This window comes from Aythya ferina, assembly GCF_964211825.1.
Source record: "Aythya ferina genome assembly, chromosome: 1".
NCBI classification, from domain to species: Eukaryota; Metazoa; Chordata; class Aves; order Anseriformes; family Anatidae; genus Aythya; species Aythya ferina.
This window is the reverse complement of record NC_140296.1, coordinates 1,586,636-1,606,062: the sequence shown is the minus strand read 5'-3', so window position 1 is coordinate 1,606,062 and position 19,427 is coordinate 1,586,636. Positions and strand designations below refer to the sequence as shown.

At 52.8% G+C, this 19,427-nt stretch overlaps 3 protein-coding genes and 1 long non-coding RNA gene across 10 annotated transcripts; 3 read left to right on the top strand and 1 right to left on the bottom strand.

Annotated features, from left to right (window-relative positions):
• Positions 1-1,820: 1,820 nt before the first annotated feature.
• On the top strand, positions 1,821-2,603 carry LOC311436603. The gene is made up of 2 exons (XR_014692965.1): positions 1,821-1,877; positions 2,115-2,603. It is a non-coding gene; the product is annotated as an uncharacterized lncRNA (long non-coding RNA).
• COA4 (cytochrome c oxidase assembly factor 4 homolog) lies at positions 2,190-3,944 on the bottom strand. Of its 2 annotated transcripts, none has more exons than XM_084518935.1 (2): positions 3,863-3,944; positions 2,190-2,685 (listed from the first exon to the last, which is right to left on the bottom strand). In XM_084518935.1, the coding sequence occupies exon 2, from the start codon at positions 2,676-2,678 to the stop codon at positions 2,409-2,411; it is 270 nt and encodes an 89-aa protein (XP_084375061.1). In that variant the 5' UTR covers positions 2,679-2,685; positions 3,863-3,944; the 3' UTR covers positions 2,190-2,408. The 2 variants fall into 2 exon arrangements, with proteins under 2 accessions (XP_084375061.1, XP_084375060.1); XM_084518934.1 differs by having other exon boundaries at positions 2,190-2,699; positions 3,863-3,938.
• Positions 3,945-3,993: 49 nt separating this feature from the next.
• On the top strand, positions 3,994-12,975 carry PAAF1 (proteasomal ATPase associated factor 1). The gene is made up of 12 exons (XM_084507257.1): positions 3,994-4,079; positions 4,157-4,197; positions 4,983-5,086; positions 5,280-5,369; positions 7,482-7,580; positions 7,961-8,111; positions 9,102-9,296; positions 9,626-9,717; positions 10,255-10,370; positions 10,853-10,935; positions 11,315-11,397; positions 12,574-12,975. The coding sequence occupies exons 1-12, from the start codon at positions 4,033-4,035 to the stop codon at positions 12,649-12,651; spliced, it is 1,179 nt and encodes a 392-aa protein (XP_084363383.1). The 5' UTR covers positions 3,994-4,032; the 3' UTR covers positions 12,652-12,975.
• A 931-nt stretch (positions 12,976-13,906) lies between these two features.
• On the top strand, positions 13,907-19,399 carry DNAJB13 (DnaJ heat shock protein family (Hsp40) member B13; the record flags this gene model as incomplete). 6 transcript variants are annotated; one of them, XM_084494562.1, is made up of 8 exons in its annotated part: positions 13,907-13,992; positions 16,236-16,339; positions 16,443-16,604; positions 17,319-17,476; positions 17,673-17,786; positions 18,345-18,458; positions 18,672-18,748; positions 19,016-19,196. In XM_084494562.1, exons 1-8 carry the CDS (start codon positions 13,925-13,927, stop codon positions 19,167-19,169), a joined length of 951 nt encoding a protein of 316 aa, XP_084350688.1. In that variant the 5' UTR covers positions 13,907-13,924. The 6 variants fall into 6 exon arrangements, with proteins under 6 accessions (XP_084350688.1, XP_084350685.1, XP_084350687.1 ...); XM_084494559.1 differs by lacking the exon at positions 13,907-13,992 and having other exon boundaries at positions 14,322-16,339; positions 18,672-18,695; positions 19,016-19,399; XM_084494561.1 differs by lacking the exon at positions 13,907-13,992 and having other exon boundaries at positions 14,322-16,339.
• Between the last annotated feature and the right edge of the window lie 28 nt (positions 19,400-19,427).

Below are 19,427 nucleotides of genomic sequence, written 5' to 3'. Positions count from 1 at the left end.
ATCAGTCTGGGAAAGGTGGCAGCCAGCAGGGACTTTGCTACGTCCTCCCAGCCCCAACAGCCTCCTGCAGACGCTCTCTCATCGCTGCAAGCAAATTCTCCCAGATGCTAGTGATGCAGAAGGGCCCATCCTGCTCTTTTCTGCAGCTGAAGGCTGGAACATCGTGTTATTCTCGGACAGCTGCTTAAATCAGAGCTTTGCCAACATGAATGGAGCCTCAGAGCCCTGGGAGGGCTGGGGGCGATCATCCCTGAGCAGCTGAACAATCGCTGCTTAAGAGCACAAAGCCTCGGAGGGCAGAGGCAGGAAGGTTGGAGCCGTATGCAAAATCCCTCCTCTGTTTCTGCTTTGCCTTTCACGGCCGTAAAGGACACATTTCCCCTTGGATCTCTGAAGTCAGTCTCCTTTTTACCACAGCCCTTTGGAAGGGGAGAAATCAGCCTGCCTTGGAAGGACCAAATGCAAAGTGGATTGGGGAATTTCCCAGGATGGTGCCTCTTATCCATGCTTGGGCGGGGGGGGCAAGTAAAATCTGAATTTGATCCCTTCTCATATTTGTTTTGTGCAAGGGAAGCTTCTTGTGTATTTGGGGATTCGTGCTGCTGTTGTGAGGCAGAATTAGGCCGAGTTCACCTCAAAAACAGACCCATAAGCTCAGCCCCGCTGTTACAATGAGCATGCTTGTGAAAATCAGGCTGCTTTTCCCGGTGCTGAGGATCTCAGCCCTGCAGCAGCTGGAAAGGCAGGGAATTGATTCCGAGCTGGTTGCAGAGCCACAGCCCGACGGCTCTGCGCCCCCACAGGAATACTGATCAGCCCTGCCACGCCGCTGCAATCCACCAAGATGCAGGACCGAGGTTTGTCCTGAATTTGGCCGCGTTTTGCCGTCCTATAAAACCCAGAGCCCGCAAACAGGTCCCAGCAGCCAGGTTTTCGCTCCTTTCTTTGCATTTCTAATTCCGAAAGCCAGTGGTGAAGGCTTTTTTTTTTAGTTAGGCTGAGATGGGATCTGATTGTGTCGTCTTTCAGGTACATTACAACCAAGTCTGAGCCCTTGATTTGATGGATACTAAGAGGAAGTTAGGAAAATATGTATTTTTTGATGTTTCACTGGGAAATGAACCATTTCCCCACAGAAATCTCCAGCAGCAGATGCAGGCAGTGCCCTCCTGCCTCCAGCTGACCGGCTTCACTAAGGTTTCCTGACCAGGACTGAAAAACTTCCCCCAGTTTTGGGGTTTGGGCTGCTGAAATGCAGCCACTCTGCAGCCCCCTCCCTGAAAAGCTCCCCCGGGGCCAAAGCTGGGGGCACACTCCCCTTTCAACATAATAGGGGAAGATTTGAGTCGATTTTTACAGCTTTTGGGCCTTGAGGTGGTGTTCTGTGGGGCTGAGGCATCCCACCTCATACTCCTGTGCTATGAGGACTGAGGGAAGGCTCATGGCCCCACAAGAGCCCCCAACCCCTTCCCTCTTGGGGCTTCCCAAAAAGTAGCATCCCCCAAATCCCTGTCCCACAGGACACGAGGTTATTGCCACCACAAACAGCTTCAGGAAGGCGCAGAGGAGGGAAATCCACAGCAGGGCAGCGCCAAACTCCCACATGGCCTGGTGTGAGCCCGCCATTTTGGGATGCCTCATCGCCAGTGACCCCAAAGTGAATGCTTTGAGAAAATCTTTGAGTAAAAGGCCTGTGAGGAGCAGCTGAGGGACCTGGGGGGGTTTGGGGTGGGGAAGAGGAGGCTCAGGGCAGAGCTTATTGCTCTCTGCAACTGCCTGAAAGGAAGGGGTGGGGAGCTGGGGGGCGGCCTCTGCTCACAGGGAACCAGGGCCAGGAGCAGAGGGAACGGCCTCGAGTTGTGCCAGGGGAGGCTCAGGTTGGCAATGAGGAGACATTTCTGCTCAGCAAGAGCGGTCAGGCCTTGGGACGGGTTGCCCAGGGAGGTGGGGGAGTCCCCGTCCCTGGGGGTGTTCAAGGAGAGGTTGGACGTGGTGCTTGGGGACAGGGCTTGGTGGGGACATTGGTGGTGGTGGGTTTTTGGACCTGATGGTCCTGGAGGACTTCTCCAACCCCAATAATTCGGGGATTTTATAAATCTGTATCACACCCCCAGTTTCAGCCCTGCATCACCACAGCGCCATGACCTCTTCCACACCCGAGCTGTGCAGAACGACGCGAGCCGGGAGGATGAACCACATCAAAATTTAATTTCCTGGCCCCAAATTAAACACGGATTTAACCACGCCAGCAACCCGCTGAACAAAAAACAGGTAGAACGTAGCAAAAAATAGAAAAATCAGATATATATGATTTAGCACAGCCCCCGTCTTTGGGGCGCCTCATCTGGAGGTAGTGCCGGTGCCCGGTGGGGGACCCCAAGGGGGGATTTTAGCCCCTGGGGGGGGTCTCAGTCCCCTGGGGGTGAGCGTTGGGGCTGCTCGGGGTCTTGGGGGCGCAGGCGCTGCCGCTGGGCCATACAGTCCCGAAAGGCCTGGACGTGGGGCTGGCAGCGCCGCCAGTCGCGCTGCTCGGCCATGCACTCCTGCAGCGCCCAGTGCTGCGCCGTGCAGCCCGTCCGCGCGATCATCGCATCCACGGGGTCCTCGCCTTCCTCCTCCTCCTCCTCTTCCTCCTTTTTGGACTTGCGGCGGTTCCAGGAGTGTCCGGGCTTCGCCATCGCCCCGCTGCTGGAGATGGGCTTGGGGTGAAGGGGGTGGGGGTCATTGGGGTGCTGCCTCCCCTAAATTTCGGGCGCGCTCACCCAGCACCTTGCCACCCCCCGCCTATGGGTGCTCAGCACCCCCCAGGGCACCCAGCAGCCCCTGTATCCCCAGGGGCGCTGAGCACCCCCGCACCCCCCATGCAACACCCCAGGGTACCCAGCACCCCCCAGGGCATCCAGCACCTCCCTGTGCACCACCTAGGGTACTCAGCACTCCCCAGGGCACCCATGGGTGCTGAGTACTCCCCCAGGGCACCCAGCACCCCCCAGGGTACCCATGGGTGCCCAGCACCCCCCAGGGCACCCAGCACCCCCTAGCGTACCCATGAGTGCCCAGCACCTCCCTGTGCACCACCTAGGGTATCCAGCACCCCCCAGGGCACCCATGGGTGCTGAGCACTCCCACATGGCACCCCCTAGGGTACCCAGAACCCCCCGTGCACCTATGGGTGCCCAGAACCGCCCCCCAGGGCACCCAGCACTCCTCTTTTCCCCACATGGGTGCCCAGCACCCCCAGGCCACCCAGCACTCCCCAGGGCACCCAGCACCACCCATGGGTGCCCAGCACCCCCCATGCACCCAGCACCCTCCCCATACACCCATGGGTACCCCGTACTCCCCAGGGCACTCAGCACCCCCCATACACCCCCAAAGGGCACCCAGCACCCATAATGCACCCAGGGGTGCCCAGACTCCCTAGGGCACCCAGCGCCCCCCATGCACCCATGGGTGCCCAGAACCCCCCCCAGGGCACCCAGCATCCCCCGTACACCCCCCAGGGCACCTACCACACCCCAGAGCACCCATGGGTGCCCAGAACCCCCCCAGGGCACCCAGCACTCCCCTTTTCCTCACGTGGGTGCCCAGCACCCCCAGGCCGCCCAGCACCCCCCGTACACCCCCAAAGGGCACCCAGCACCCATAATGCACCCATGGGTGCCCAGCACCCCCCAAGGCACCCATGGGTGCTCAGCACCCACCATACACCCATGAGTGCCCAGCACTCTCCCCCTTACACCCATGGCTTCCCAGCACCTCCCAGGCCACCCATGCACTCTCCATGGGTGCTCAGCACCCCCTTATTCCCCCCGAGCTCCTTTCCCCCCCCCCCCCATGCACCCATGGGTGCCCCCCGCACCCGAGAAGATTGGCGCGGCCCCTTTAAGTCCCGCTTCCGGGTTCCCGCGTCGTGGGCGGGGCTCCGCCGGCGAGGGGAGGAGGGGGGCGGTGGCCGCGCGCTGATTGGACAGCGCAGCCCCGCTTCCGCCGCGCGGGGGCTGACGGGAAGGAGGAGGGCGCCTCGCCAAGATGGCGGCCGCGCTGCGCATCCAGAGCGACTGGAGCCGGGCCCTGAGGTGGGAGCCGGGCCCGGACCCTTCCCCCCCGCCCCAAATCGGCCCCTTTCTCACCCCCGATGCTTTTTTTTCCACAGGAGGGACGAGGGCGAGGCCTGGCTGAGCTGTAGGAGCCCGGGTGAGCGCTGAGGGAGGGGTTAGGGGGGCTGTGAGGGGGTGAGGGGGCGGCTGGGGGGGCTTAAGGGGCTCTGGGGGGTCCTTAAGGGGCTTGGAGGGGATCTTTAAGGGCCTTTGGGGGGTCTTTAAGGGGCTGGGGGGGATCGTTAAAGGCTGAGGGGGTCTTTAAGGGGCTTGGGGGTGTCCTTAAGGGCTTGGGGGGTGTCTTTGAGATCTTGTATGGGGTCCCTAGGGGCTAGGGGGGCCCTTAAGGGCTGGAGAGGGGGGTCCTTAGGGGTGTGGGGGGTCTTTAGGGTTTTTGGGGGGGGGGCCTTGGGGGCTGGGGGGTGCTTAGGGGCTGGGGGGGTGTGGTTCTTAAGGGCTTAGGGGGGGGGTTTAAGGTTGGAGAGGATCTGGGGGGGTCCTTGTGGGCTAGGAGGTCCTTGTAGGGGAAGGGGGGGAGTACTGGGGGGTGTCCTTAAAGGTTGGGGGGGGGAGGAGGAACCCATAAAGCTTGTGGGGGGGCTGGAGTAGGGGTATTAAAGGCTTGGGGGGCACTGGGGGTGTACTTAAAGGCTTGGGGGGGGGCGTCCTGAAAGGTTGGGGAGGGTGGAAGAGGGGTCTTAAAGGTTGGGGGTGGGCTGGAGGAGAGCCTTAAAGGCTTGGGGGGTCTTTAGGGGATGTTTTGAAAGGCTTGGGCGGGTCCTGAAAGGCTTGGGGGGGGGCTTTGTAGGTTGTAAAGGGGCTGGGGGAGTCCTTGTAGGCTGGGGGGGGTCAGGGTCAAGCTGAAAGCTCCTCTCCCCGCAGGGAAGCCGACGCTGTACGGCAGCCTGACCCGCCGCGGGCTCAGCACCGAGGGCGTCCCCGACATCGCCGCCTCCGAGGGCTTCGTGGTCGGCGAAATCACCAAGGTGCCGGGGCTGGGGGGGGCCGGGGGGGCAGCGTGAAGTGACCGTGGTCTTAGGGCAGCCAAAATCTCTCTCCTGAGGGATCCCGAGGGATCCTGAGCTGCTCGGGGTCTCCCAGCTCCAGTTTGGAGCCCCTCTGTTCAGAAGCATCCCAGCAGCACTAACACGCTTCTGTTTTTCCCCTCTCCTCCCCCAGAAAAGCATCCTCGTTTCCTGCCCTCACGAAAACGTCTCCACGAAGTTCCTGGCGCCCTTCACCACCTTCTCCAGAATCCACCAGAAAAGCGTAAGCTCACGGCACCTCCCAGCCTTCAGCCGCACGATCTGGGTTAAACTTCCCCAAAAAAAGCCCAAGATCCTTTAGATTTTTGCCTGGATTTCCAAAACTAACCATTTTTTTCATGACTAATCGTGATGTGCACGATTCTAGGGCACTGCAGGCTTCAAAAATGAAACTTGTAAGACACCAAACCTTCAGATGGGACTGATAACGAGGGCTGGCTTCGGTCTGTGACTAAAAATCTTCCTTTTTTAACAAATTCTGAGTGATTTCAAGCCATAAGGATCCTAATTTTTTTCTGTTTCCTAGAATATTGGTATTTTTTTTCCATATTAAGGTGTCGAGGTGAGCACTGAAGTATATTTTAGAGGGTTCCTGCAAGGGGATGTAGTAGAGGAATAATTATAGAGAAATCTGAGGGTGGCAGCTGAAGAACTAGAGAAACCCAAGAGGTGCAGGGCTGAATTTTTTGACAGCACCCTCAAAATTTGGGCCGCTTCCCCTGGGAGCAGCGGGGCTCAGGGCTGAGGAGACAGCAGCGAGCTGTGGGATCCAGAACTGGGGCAGGTTTCTCATTTCTGGGATCCAGAACAGGTTGCTGGGGCTGATTTCTTATTTTTTTAACTGTTTTTTCTGGCCAGAAACTCAGGCTGCCCATCACCACAGGCACCCGATGTGATTTTTGCAGCACTTGCAGGTTTTTTTTAAGCATTTTCCTGCATTTCTTCACGTTTCAATAACCACGGGACTCATTTGGGGATACACCAAGTGCAGCTCCTCGCTCAGAGTGCTGCAAAATGGCCAATTCAGACCAAAAAAACTTATTTTTTTTCACTTGGAGACGTAGCTGGGCCCTGCTGGGAAGCGCTCTGAGTTTGCAGAGTGCTTAACCCGAGGTGGAAAAAAAAATAAAAAATATATAAAAAAATAAATCCTATTTACCTGCTGCCTCCTGTTCTCAGCACTCCTACGTGCTTCCTTAGCCCTCCTGAAAGCTTGTGGACGTGCCAAAAGTCCACGAGGGGTTTTTCTTCCTCCTTAAACCTCTTTCCCGGGCTGTTTTTTGCTCGAGAGGGAGCAAATTGCAACAGGTTGGTTAAAGAAAACGTTAACAGTCTGTAAGTAAACGTGCTTAATGGCTCTTGTAATGGCTGAGCCGTTACCTTGTGCTTCTAACTCCTGTTTTAATCCCTAAACCCCTCTTTTTTCTTAATGGAGGTTGAATATTGAGCTGGGCCCTGTTTAAATTGGCCGTGGTGTGAGCAATCACTGTCCCAGAGAGCAGTTTGGGCTGATTCATGCTTATTTAGGGGAACTTGTGCCTGAAAAAGTCGGGCACACCTCCTAAAAAGGCCTCCCTGAGAGCATCATCCTTAAATCTGGGGCCTCGAGCTGTCACCTCTCAGCAAACCCCCCCCCAAAGTGCATCAAGAATCACCGGGGAGCTTCTGAAGGTGATAAAGCGCGGATCCAGCACCTTTAAAATCCTGCAAAACTTGGCAGCTGTCCCTCTGCGGGGCTGGGATGGTTTTTACAGGATGCTGCAAAAACTTCTCCAGCTTATTTCGTGGCTGCCTGCAGGATTCTGTAGAAAAATCCCGATTCCTGCTTCACCTGGGGGAAACCCACGACACGGCTGCTCTCTCTGCAGGCTCCTGACTCAGCGTTTCTTTCCCCTCGCTGCTTTGTGGATCTCTGCAGAGAGACAGGCAGGGAATAGCAAATTTTTTGTCAGATTGGTGGCGATTACAAGAAATCTGGGGGATTTTGGGCCAGGTTTCAGTCCCGCTGGCTGCAGCTCAGCCCGGAGATCAGTCGGGGAGGGCTTTTTGTGCTGTCCCTCTCCTGTGGAAGAAGCCTGACGCTCAGGATCCGCCTGGGTTTTGATTTCCTAAGGGAAAGCTTAGTTAAAATCTCAAAAAATGGATTGAGAATTTGAGGGGGGAGAGCCTGTGAGTCCTGGCTGAAGGATGTTAAACATTAGGAGACCGTTTTCAGGCTGAAAACGTTCAGCTAGGGGTAAGGAAACTTCCAGGTGGTGTAAAAAATGGTTTTGAGCAGAAATACTGGCGTACAGAATCCTCCAAAACTGGAATTTGTTGTTTTGTCCTCCTGCAGGTTACCTGCCTGGATATTTCCAGCGGCGGGGGGCTCGGCGTGTCTACCAGCACGGACGGGACCATGAAAATCTGGCAGGCTGCAAACGGAGAAATCAGAGTAAGAGCGGGTGGCTGTGGTGTTTTAAACCCTGCCTGTGCCGTTACTAAAATCACTCAGCCGTGGATTTGGTCAGGCTGTTCGCCCCCTGTGCCCTGGGGCCAGCAAGAATTTGGTTTTTGCTTGAAAAGCTCTTAGAAATTTGACATCTCGGGGGTTTTACGGGGTGTCTGCTGGCAAACACGCCTCCTCCAGAAAGAATTGAAGCCCAGCAAGCGGAGGGGGAGAGTCCCGGGGTGAAAATGAGGAAGGGTGGTTGGGATTTACAGCCGGGGTGCTGACGGTAGCTGCCAGCTCCTCCCCTGAGTTTGCGAGCTCAGGAGCTGCTTGACGCGAGGGTGACGACGACGGAACTAGCACGGAGCTCTTTGTTTTTCCAGAGACTTTTGGAAGGCCATGTGTATGATGTGAATTGTTGCAGGTTTTTCCCGTCGGGCCTCGTGGTTCTCAGCGGGGGAATGGACGCCCAGCTAAAGATCTGGTCGGTGGAAGATGCCAGCTGCGCCGTAACCTTCCAGGGTCACAGAGGAGGTAGGGAGTGCTCGGCCTTCCCAAGGCTTTGTGTGCTGCCTGTGCTAATTATCTCACACCTGAAGGCTTCAGCCAGCAGCCTACTGCACTCTGTGCCATGCAGAAGTCCCAAGGAGCTTTTTTTTAAACACCCAGGATGTGAATAAAAAGATCTCTGGTCTTCCTGAGCTGTGTTTCTGTCCTGGATTAAGGCACAGAGGGGGAGGATGCAGCCCTGACCTGCATTTGGTGGCCTCTGCTGCACTGGGACTGCCTCCTCCTCGCTCCCAGCTCATCATATTTCCACCCAGAGCCTCTTTCTTTCTTTCCCTTGCCCCCAGAAGCAGCCAGCAGCTTGTTATGGCCGTGCAGACCTCAGGCAGGCACAGTTGTGCTGTGCCTAAGCGATTATTCCTTAAGAAGGGCTGGAATAAACTAAACCAGAATAAATTCCTCACCTTCCCTGCGTTTTTGCATAAAGGATGCTGTTCCCTGTGCTCAGGGGGCGGTGAAGGGCTCCAAGGGATGGAAAATGAGCTAGCAGAAAGGCTCCTGAGAGCAAGTTCCCGGACGGAGCCTTTCTTTGATGTAATCTCTGAAAGGATTTGGTTTCCAGGACCCTTCCTTCGGAAGCAGCCTGGGTTTATCCTAAGGCTTCAGCTGTTTAATCCCGTTTACAAACTTGAACGCTTCGTCAGCAAGTCTTGAGGAGCTGGGGGTGCAGCATCGGATGCCCAAACCCTCCCCAAATTCCCTCCTTCTGGACCAAATCTCACGGCTCTGCTTGTGAGAGGATGGTTCTGGAGGTGGAAACCCGGCAGCTGTGGCTCCGTGCCCCACGTTTCACCCCCCACGATTTGCCTGCGTGCAGCCTCCCTGCCCTCATCTGCTGCTGGCACCCTGGGAACGCCGCCTTGGGGCTTGTGGTCGAGTGCCTTGAGAAATGAGATGTTCTTGGAGATGTTCTTGCCCTCTGTGCTGTCTCTGAACGTGGATTCTGCTCTGCTGCAGGGATTTTGGACACTGCCATTGTGGACCGAGGAAGAAACGTCCTCTCCTGCTCCAGAGACGGCACGGCCCGGCTCTGGGACTGCGGCAAATCCGCCTGCCTGGGTGTCCTGGCTGACTGCGGCTCCCCTGTCAACGGCATCGCCGTGGGCACTGCTGACAACTCGGTGAACCTGGGCGCCCCCGAAAAAACTCCCAGTGAGGAGCTTTCTCTGAAATTCATCTCTATTCTTCTTCTTTTTTCCTTACCTGTACAATTCTGAGAGCACGGCGTGCTGCTGCGTGCCCTCGCGAGGGTTGTGAGAGTAGCGTGCCCTGGTTCTGGGGAGGAATTGAGCTTTATCAAGCAATTTGAGTGGTTAAAGCTGAGGGTTTTTTGATTACTGGCCCACCTCGCTGCATCCTGGAGCCTGTTTTAGCAGGAAAGTTGCTTTGGGTTCAGCAGGGGTGGTCGCAACCATCAGGCTTTGGTGCCATTGAGTTTCCCTGCTGGATGTTGCTGGAGCTCATTGTTGTCCTCTTGCCAGGTGAACGCGAGATCGGGACAGAAGGGAAAATCCTGCTGCTGGCTCGAGAAGACAAGAAGCTTCAGGGAGTGGGACTGCAGAGCAGGCAGCCGGTAAGGAGCCCGAGATCTGGTCACGCTCTTCAAAATATCCCATTTTCAGGAGGAGATGGTCTGCACGGAGCTGTGGTGTGCACACAGTGCTGTTTCCAACCACTGAGAGTGCTCTGAGACACAAAACTGCTCGTACAAACCCATCTCCAGGGCCCCAGCCCCTTGTTTTGAGGAATAAGAATTAACTCACGAGCTCCTTCAGCAAGGGCAAGGCAGCTGGCAGGCCTCGGAGGCTGATACCAGGGCCGATAGCAGGACAGAAACTCCTGTAGCAGACTTCATTCCTCGTGGGGTTTGTGGGGAGTGAAAATTGGGCGGTGCAGATCCCGCTGAGCAGCCTCAGTGAGCGTGTGGCACAGCTGTGTGAGGAAAGGAGTGGTCTCTGCCAACCTGGTCCTGCTGCTCCACGTGTTGGTTTGTGCTGTGACACAGAAACAGCCACGCTGACCTCCTAAATAACTCAGTTCCTGTTCCTCTGCCTCCTCTGGCTGCTTTGTCCCCGTTTGTGAGGCCCTGACCCTTGTCCTCCCTTCGCAGGTGTTCCTCTTTGTCGGCTCCGACGCCTTCAACTGCTGCACATTCCTCTCGAGTACTTATTTCCTGGCGGGGACTCAGGATGGGAACATCTACCAGCTGGATGTGAGAAACACAAAGTGAGTGCCCGCCTGGGGCTGCGGGTATTTCAACGGCAAATTTCTGTTTTCCTCTGGGAAGGAGAAACCAGGCCACGGGTGCTGGGAGACGGTGCCTCTTCTGAAGGGTGGATGCAGCCCAAAAAAATGGCACTGAGAGCATTTGAGCTCCTTGCAGACGTTTTTTTTCTCTCGGGGAGCGCTGAGGGTGATGCTTTTGCTGGTGTGGGTGATCTTGTGGGATGTCCTGAATTGGAAGGGACCCACGAGGATCACTGAGTCCAACTCCTGGATCCCAAAATTAAACCATATTTCTGAGTGTTGTCCAACTGTGCTGTGTCTTCTGCTTCTAGACAACGGGCTGCTAACTTCTGATCGAGTCCCAGTGTCTTCTGCTCATATATCTTAATTCCTAGCTCACGTTCTTGGATCAGTTCTGACACTCTGGAATGTGTTCTTGACTACAAACCGTAATTTTTCTTTGTTTCTGCTTCTCTTTTTAGTGCTCCAATCCAGGTGATTCAGAGATCAGGAGCGCCAGTGCTTTCTCTGCTTCCGTACCGGGATGGATTCGTTGCCAGCCAAGGTAACCGGGGTGCTGTGTCGTGGCAGTGCAGATCGTGTAATGAAACCGAGCAGTGCTGTGCTCTTGCTGTGTTACCCTAATATTTGGGTGCTGGCTGGGTGTCAGCTGCTAGAAGGACAGTTTCCATGGCACAAAGGGGTTGCAGTAGGAATTACGTGCTTGCTTTTTGATTTTTTTTTTTCTCGTGTTCCTCCAAAATGGGGTCTCCAAGGTGCTTCTCACCCATCAGAGCCTTTTCCCATCTCCCTGGTGCCCTCACAGCACATCTCCCTTTTTTGGGCTTTTCTGCTGGGCCTGTCGTGCTGATTGTAAAAAGAATGTGGCTTATTTCAGCAATCCATGAAAACTTCCTTGCTTGATATCTCCTCTGCTTCACCAGGTGACGGAACCTGCTTTATCATCCAGCAAGACCTCGATTATGTCATTGACCTGACAGAAGCTGACTGTGACCCTGTGTACAAGGTAAGGAGCAGGGTACATTAACGAAGGTAAAAGGTGCTGGGGATGGAGACACCAGCTAGCATTCAGCTGCATTTATTTGATATTTATTTGATCCTCTGATTTATCTCAGGAGTTGGCAGCCCACACGGCGTATTCCTCCACGCAGTTGACTTTTCAGCTTATTTTTTTTCCCCAGCTGAATAATCTGAATATTTTGCATAAGCAAATCCCGTCAGCATTTCTCTGTGCTCCGGGGTAGCATTATCTCCGCTGTGCAGGAGCAAAACTGAAGCAGCAGCAGCAAACTTCGTTGTTGGAGTAGATCCTACAGAGCCGTGGTTCTGTAGGGAAGCTGGAATTGATCTGTGCTTGGGAGATTAGCAGGGTAAAAGCAACAGTTGGTGGCACAGTGCTGCCTGTCTTCACCTTGGCAGTGTGAGCCCGGAAAGTACTTGTGAAATTCTGTGTCCAGAAGCCTTGCTGAGCCTGCACAGATCAGGGAGAGTAATTTTGGGGTTCCCTGGGCTCCGAACCTCATGTTACTGATGGAAATTAGCTCCTAGTTCTATGCTGTCCTAGCTGCACAGTCCTCTGACCTACTAAACACAAGGTTAACGTGCAGCATCACTCTGAGGCTGAATTGACCTGCAGAATTTGGCTCTATATGAGCAAAACCCATTTTCCCCTTCAGATCTAACAGAAGACCCGTTAATGTGAGCACTTTCCTGCTCATCTCTGAGATGAGTGAAGTCTTGAAGTGTCCTTTCAAACCTGCTAATGCTGTTTCAGGAGGTGGTCACCTGCTGTTCCTTCTGGTTTAAAAAAAAAGTCCAAAAGGAAATCTGATTTCTGTCAACAAGTGCCAGAGCTGGTTGTCAAGACTGCCTGTAAATCTGGTATTTGGGCTGTCTGGAAATCCGAGGGAAAGAAAAACTTCTTCCTGTATGTGTGAATGTCCTTCAGTGAGTTGTTAGGTACCGAGGGGAGATGGAAACGCTTCCTGCCAGATGGTGGTGACTGGTGATTGATGGAAGAGATCTGTTCTGAGAGAGAAAGTTTAAGGTGGCACACGTCTTCTCTAGACATCCAGACTCTTCTTGGAGAAGCTGCAGAGTGTTGGCCATCTCTTCTTTTATGTTTAACTGTCACGTGAAGGATCCTGTGCTTAAATACTGCTTTTTCTTTTTTCCCTTTCAGGTGGCTTCTTGGGAGAAGCAGATTTACACATGCTGCAGAGACGGGGTAGTGAGGAGATACCAGCTTTCTGACCTCTAGGTGTTGGGAGCACGGACTAGCAGAGCTGTGTTGGAATAGCTGTTGCGAGCTTATGTTCCTGTACAGTGCGTGTGAGATGTGTAAATAGAAGTGTCTGAGGCTGTTAATTGGGAATTTTTTGGTAGGAGGGGGATCCCTATTAGAAGATAACTGTGTTTTTTCATTGGTGAGTGGCTCTGAGGTGTTAGGTTCTTGGCATTGCAGCATTTTTTTTTAACTATTGTTAAAAACTGCTGTTTCTGAGGGGGGGATTAAACTGGGATTGGGCACGGTGGCCGTGACTGTACTGTGGTATGGACTGAAATAAAGCAGCTGCTTTGGTAACATGGGGAACAATGTTTTCATGAGAATTTTAAAAATAAATAATAATAATAATAAAAAAAAAGCTCTGGCTGAGATGTTGTCTGTAGGTGTGTGCCTCATGCCAATAAGCACACAGAATCCACATGGAGGTCTTTTAATTAAGTAATTAAATATATAATTCTGCAGAGTCAGGTGCTTGGTGATCTTTTGCAAAGCAAGCACACCTCTGACTTCAGTCACTGTTATTTAGACGCAGCAAACTTGTGAAAACGATGTCTTAGGCTACTTTTGATCAGCTATTCCAGCTAATTTATCTCTACTGAGTTTACACATTACAGAGGATTGAGGGGAGGGGAAATGACACCAAATCCCACATTTGCATTTTGATGGGTGTAATTTATAAAACATTACTGACCCTTAATGAGAAAAAGGTTGCTATAGGGCATTCTGGAGCTGTTCCAGGTCAGTCTGGAGCTTGTTTTTCTCCTTATTTTTTAACTTAAATCCCTTATCTTCCTTGCTTCTGCTAGCTTAAGGCTACCTCTCTCTGTTGGCTACCTGTCTGCTTCCTTATTTTCTCAGCTAAAAAGACTACATCAGCTCCAGGCCTCTGTATTTTCGTCAAGGTTCCCTTGCTTTTTCACAGTTTTGGGGCTAAATACGTGAGTTTCTATCTATTGACACAGAGCCATGATTAAATCTCACCCTGAACCCCATAAAGCTTGAGGCTCACTGAAATAACCACAGTCAGTTCCTAAATACGTATGAAACCATACGCAGAATATATTTTGCACGTGTTGAGCAGGGACTGCTGGATTTTTATATTGGGACTGCTGAAAATGCAGGGTTTTTAATCATTTTTCCATCCTAAACCCGTTAGAAGGGGCACAAGATGGCGGCGGCGCCACAGCGCGGGGGGAACTACAACTCCCGGCATGCCCCGCGCCGCGCCCCTAGCAACGGGGCCGCCATGGGGCAGGATTACTACGCCGTGCTGGGCCTGGGCCGCGGCGCCTCCACCGCCGACATCCAGCGGGCGTGAGGGGGGCTTGGGGGGACCTGGGGGGCTTGGGGGGGTCGGAGGGGAGGCTGTGGGGCTTGGGGGGGCTGTAGTCGGCCGGGGCTGGGAGGTGGGAGGGGGTTTGGGGGGTGTGTGGGGCTCTGGGATGGGCGCTCTTCATCGTCATCTTCCTCATCGTTGTCATTTTCCTCATCGTCATCTTCCTCATCGCTGTCATCTCCCTCCTCATCTTCCTCCTCCTCATCTTCTTCACCATCATCTCCTTCCTCGTCATCATCTTCCTCCCCACCATTGTCTTCCTCCTCTTCCTCATCTTCCTCATCCTCCTCCGGGATGGGCTCTCATCATCATCATCTTCCTCATCATCATCTTCGTCATCACCATCGTCTTCCTTCCCACCATTGTCTTCCTCATCTTCCTCTTCCTCCTCCTTGTCCTCATCATCTTCCTCATCTTCTTCATCCTCCTCCGGGATGGGCTCTCTTCATCATCATCTTCCTCATCATCGTCATCTTCCTCCTCATCATCATCCTCATCACCATTGTCTTCTTCCTCCTCATCTTCTTCACCATCATCTCCTTCCTCATCATCATCTTCCTGCCCACCATCGTCTTCCTCCTCCTCCTCCTCATCATCTTGCTCATCCTCCTCATCCTCCTCCGGGTTGGGGTCTCTTCATCATCTTCCTCATCATCGTCATCTTCCTCCTCATCATCTTCTTCATCACCATCATCTCCCTCCTCCTCATCTCCTTCACCATCATCCCCCTCCTCACCATTATCTTCCTCCCCACCATCGTCTTCCTCCTCCTCCTCCTCATCTTCTTCCTCCTCATCTTCTTCCTCATCGTCTTCCTCACCCTCGTCTTCCTCATCACCATCTTCCTCCTCCTCACCTTCTTCCTCATCATCTTCCTCATCTTCCATCTTCATCCCCACTGTCTTCCTCCTCACCATTGTCTTCATCTTCCTCATCATCATCTTCCTCCCCACTGTCTTCCTCCTCCTCCTCCTCACCATCTTCCTCCTCACCATCATCACCCTCCTCATCACCCTCCTCATCACCCTCCTCCTCCTTTTCCTCCTCCTCCTCCTCCTCCTCCTTCTCCTCCTCCTCATCATCTTCATATTCCTCCTCATCTCCCTCCTCACCATCTTCCTCATCCACACCTTCTTCCTCATCTTCCTCATCTTCCATCTTCATCCCCACTGTCTTCCTCCTCACCATCTTCCTCCTCCTCCTCCTCCTCCTCCTCATCATCATCATATTCATATTCCTCTTCATCTCCCTCCTCACCATCATCTTCCTCCTCCTCCTCCTCACTTTCTTCCTCATCATCTTCCTCATCTTCCATCTTCCTCCCACCATCATGTTCCTCCTCCTCACCTTCTTCCTCATCATCTTCCTCATCTTCCATCTTCATCCCCACTGTCTTCCTCCTCACCATCGTCTTCCTCCCCATCTTCCTCATCATCATCTTCCTCCCCACTGTCTTCCTTCTCCTCCTCCTCCTCACCATCTTCCTCCTCACCATCATCATCCACCTCATCACCCTCCTCATCATCTTCCTCCTCCTTCTCCTCCTCATCTTCCTCCTCCTCCTTCTCCTCATATTCATATTCCTCATCATCTCCCTCCTCACCATCATCTTCCTCCTCCTCCTCCTCATCTTCTTCCTCATCATCTTCCATCTTCCTCACCATTGTCTTCCTCCTCACCATTGTCTTCCTCATCACCATCTTCCTCCTTCTCACCTTCTTCCTCATCATCTTCCTCATCTTCCATCTTCATCCCCACTGTCTTCCTCCTCACCATCTTCCTCCCCATCTTCCTCATCATCATCTTCCTCCCCACTGTCCTCCTCCTCCTCCTCCTCACCATCTTCCTCCTCACCATCATCACCCTCCTCATCACCTTCCTCCTCCTTTTCCTCCTCCTCATCTTCATATTCCTCCTCATCTCCCTCCTCACCATCATCTTCCTCCTCCTCACCTTCTTCCTCATCATCTTCCTCATATTCCATCTTCATCCCCACTGTCTTCCTCCTCACCATCCTCCTCCTCCTCCTCCTCCTCCTCATCATCATATTCATATTCCTCATCATCTCCCTCCTCCTCATCATCTCCCTCCTCACCATCTCCCTCCTCACCACCATCTTCCTCCTCCTCCTCCTCTCCCTCCTCACCACCATCTCCCTCCTCCTCCTCCTCTTCCTCCTTACCATCATCTTCCTCACCCTCCTCCTCCTCCCTCCCCGCAGTTACCGCCTGCAGGCGCTGCGTTCCCACCCGCTGAAGTGCCGCGAGCCGGGGGCTCAGGAGCGGTTCCGGCAGCTGGCCGAAGCCTACGACGTGCTCGGAGACCGTGAGTGCAGGGAGCTCGAGCCACAAGAACTCCCCAAATCCACACCAAAAAATCAAAAATAAATAAAATTACAAAAACGCTGACGTCTCTCCTCGTCCCCTAGCTGTGAAGAAAGGCGTCTACGACAGGTTTGGAGAAGAAGGCCTCAAAGGCGGCGTCCCCCTCGAGGGCGGTGATGATGACTCCTGGACGGGCGGCTACGTGTTCCACAACAACCCCGACAAGGTCTTCAGGGAGTTCTTCGGCGGGGACAACCCCTTCGCGGGTACGTGGGGGCTGTGGGGGCTCCCCGCGGGGTCCTGAGGCCACCTCCAGCCCCAAAATCTTGAGGTTTTTGGGGACGTTTCCCTCCCCAGCTGCTCGCATGTGCCCCGGGGTTGCTGCCAGGGGGGCTCTGCTTCTGCTCCTCCATCCTCTTCCTCCCTCGGTGCTTCCTCTTTTTTATTTCTATTATTTTTATTTTTATTTTTATGCTTATTTTTATGCTTATTATTTATATTTTATATTTATATTTTTATTTTCATATTTATATTTTTATTTATATATTTATATATTTATATATTTTTATATTTTTATATTTTTATATTTTTATTGTTATTATTCTTTTTCTTTTTATGCTTATTTTTATGCTTATTATTTATATTTTATATTTATATTTTTAATATATTTCAATATTTATATTTATATTTTTATATTTTAATTTTCATATTTATATTTCTATTTTTTATTTATATATTTTAATTTTTTATTTTTTATTTTTATTCTTTTTCTTTTTATGCTTATTTTTATGCTTATTATTTATATTTTATATTTTTATTTTTATTTTTATATATTTCTATTTTATATTTCTATTTTTATATTTGTATTTTTATTTTCATATTTATATTTTTATTTTATATTTTTTTATATATATTTTTTATTTTTTTACTTTATTTTTATTTTTATTGATTTTCCCCTCCTCTCACCCCCCCCCTTGCAGAATTCTTCGCCGAGGACGGCTCCGAGGTGGTCGTGCCCTACGGGGGGCTGCGAGGCCGCGGCGTGCTGAAGCAGGACCCCCCGATCGTGCGGGATCTCCACCTCTCCCTCGAGGATCTCTTCCACGGCTGCACCAAGAAGATCAAGATCTCCCGCAGGGTAAGGGCTCGTGATGAGCGGGGTGGGGACTTCCCCTCACAGAACCCAAAATTTTGGGGCTGGGCCTGCGCCATGGGACCTAAAAAACCAGGAATCGAGCCCAAAAGATGATGGAAATCCGACGGGAAGGGCTGAATTTATAGAGGGGTTTCTGCTGCTTCGCCAAACTCTTCCTCACCCTCATCTGCCCCCAAAGGTGATGAACGAGGACGGCCAAACGAGCACCATCAGGGACAAGATCCTGACCATCGACGTGCGGCCAGGCTGGAGGCAAGGCACCAGGATCACCTTCGAGAAGGAAGGGGACCAGGTAACGGCCGCGCAGGGGAGCGACGGATCCCTCCAGAGCAGAGAAGTGCTGCAGTGCTCAGGAACACAGCAAAAAAAAAGACAAAAAAGAGCCCTTTCTGGCCATTTTTTTATTTCTGGCCATTTTTTTATTTCTGGCCATTTTTTTTTTTCTGGCCATTTTTTAATTTCTGGCCATTTTTTTAATTTCTGGCCATTTTTTTCTTTCTGGCCATTTTTTCTTTCTGTTTTTTCTTTCCGTCTGACTTTTCCTTCGGATAAAACTAACCGAAAGTGGCAGCGTTCCGTCTGTCCTCACCTTTGCAAAAGTTGATTTTTTAAAATATTAATATATTTTTAATATATATATTTTTAATATTAAAGATTTTAATTTCTTTTTAGCCTTTTGGCTCGGCAGGAGACTTTGATAAAGACATTTTTTTTCCCCTTAAATGACGAAAATCCCTTTCTTTTCTCCCCAGCCAGCAGCACCAAAAGGGAGCAAGCAGTCACATCACCTTTCCCTATCTACCTAAAGCTTTTCCATCTCCATTTTCCCTTTTTTCCCCTTTGCTTCCAGGGTCCCAACGTCATCCCAGCTGACATCACCTTCGTTGTCCGGGAGAAACCTCACCTGAGGTTCAAAAGGGCCGACGACAACCTCAGCTACGTGGCCACCATCCCCCTGGGAAAGGTGAGGAGCCAGCGGGTGAGGAGCTGCCTCCTCCTCCCGCGCTCTGAGGGGCCCAAAAACCTCCAGAAATGGGTGCAGAGCAGCTGCTGGGTGCTGGGAGGCTGCAGAGGCCGCTTGGTGGGGGTATTTTTATTATTATTATTATTTTTATTATTTTTTTTTATCCATTTGGGGCTGAAAAATGCAGCTCCGGGGCTCTGCTGTGTCTCGCAGGCGCTGGTCGGCTGCACGGTGGAGGTGAGGACGCTGGACGGGCGGCTGCTCAACGTCCCCATCAACGAAATCGTGCAGTGAGTCGTGCTCCTGCACCCCGTGGGGGGCTCCTCGCCTCTTTTTGGGGGGCTTCTGAGGCACGGAGGGGGCTTGAAAGGGAAAAAAATACGTGAGGAGGGGGCGGGTGGGCAGCCTGCCTCCAGGGATGGAGCTGAGAAGGGGAAAATAAACCACGGGGGGAGCAAATCTGCTCCTCAGCAACTCGCTCAGAAGCAGCGGGGGCTCTGGAAGGGCAGATTTGGGGAGCAGGAGCTCCTCAGCCCCCCCCCTCCTCTGCTCTGCAGCCCCAAATATTGCAAGGTGGTGCCCGGCGAGGGGATGCCGCTGCCCCAAGAGCCCCGGCGCAGGGGCGACCTCCTCATCTCCTTCAACATCTGCTTCCCCAGGCAGCTCACGCCCGAGAAGAAAATGCTCCTGAAGAGCGCGCTGCTCTCCTAGGCAATAAAGCTCTGCTGCCAGCACCCAGACCGGTGCGAAAACGAGGGATTTCCGCCCCAAAACCCGGCTTCCAGGGGGTTTTGTGGGGACGGGGCGCTGGTATGGGGTCAGGGGGGAGATTTGGGGGAGCAGGAGTGCCGGGCTCCTCGTTATTCCTTAGGAGAACCCCTCACATCCCGACGTTGGTTGTAGGGGGACCAGATGAGCTTGGAGGGTTTTTCCAACCCTAACGATCCTGTAGGATGAAGGAACCCCGAG

Excerpts from the sequence above, each read along its gene's own strand:
- COA4 (XM_084518935.1), bottom strand. The coding sequence starts at position 2,678 with ATGGCGAAGCCCGGACACTCCTGGAACCGCCGCAAGTCCAAAAAGGAG.
- PAAF1 (XM_084507257.1), top strand. The coding sequence starts at position 4,033 with ATGGCGGCCGCGCTGCGCATCCAGAGCGACTGGAGCCGGGCCCTGAG. Across the intron at positions 5,087-5,279 it reads TGGTCGGCGAAATCACCAAG|AAAAGCATCCTCGTTTCCTG; the intron begins GTGCCGGGGCTG and ends CTCCTCCCCCAG. Across the intron at positions 11,398-12,573 it reads ACTGTGACCCTGTGTACAAG|GTGGCTTCTTGGGAGAAGCA; the intron begins GTAAGGAGCAGG and ends TTTCCCTTTCAG.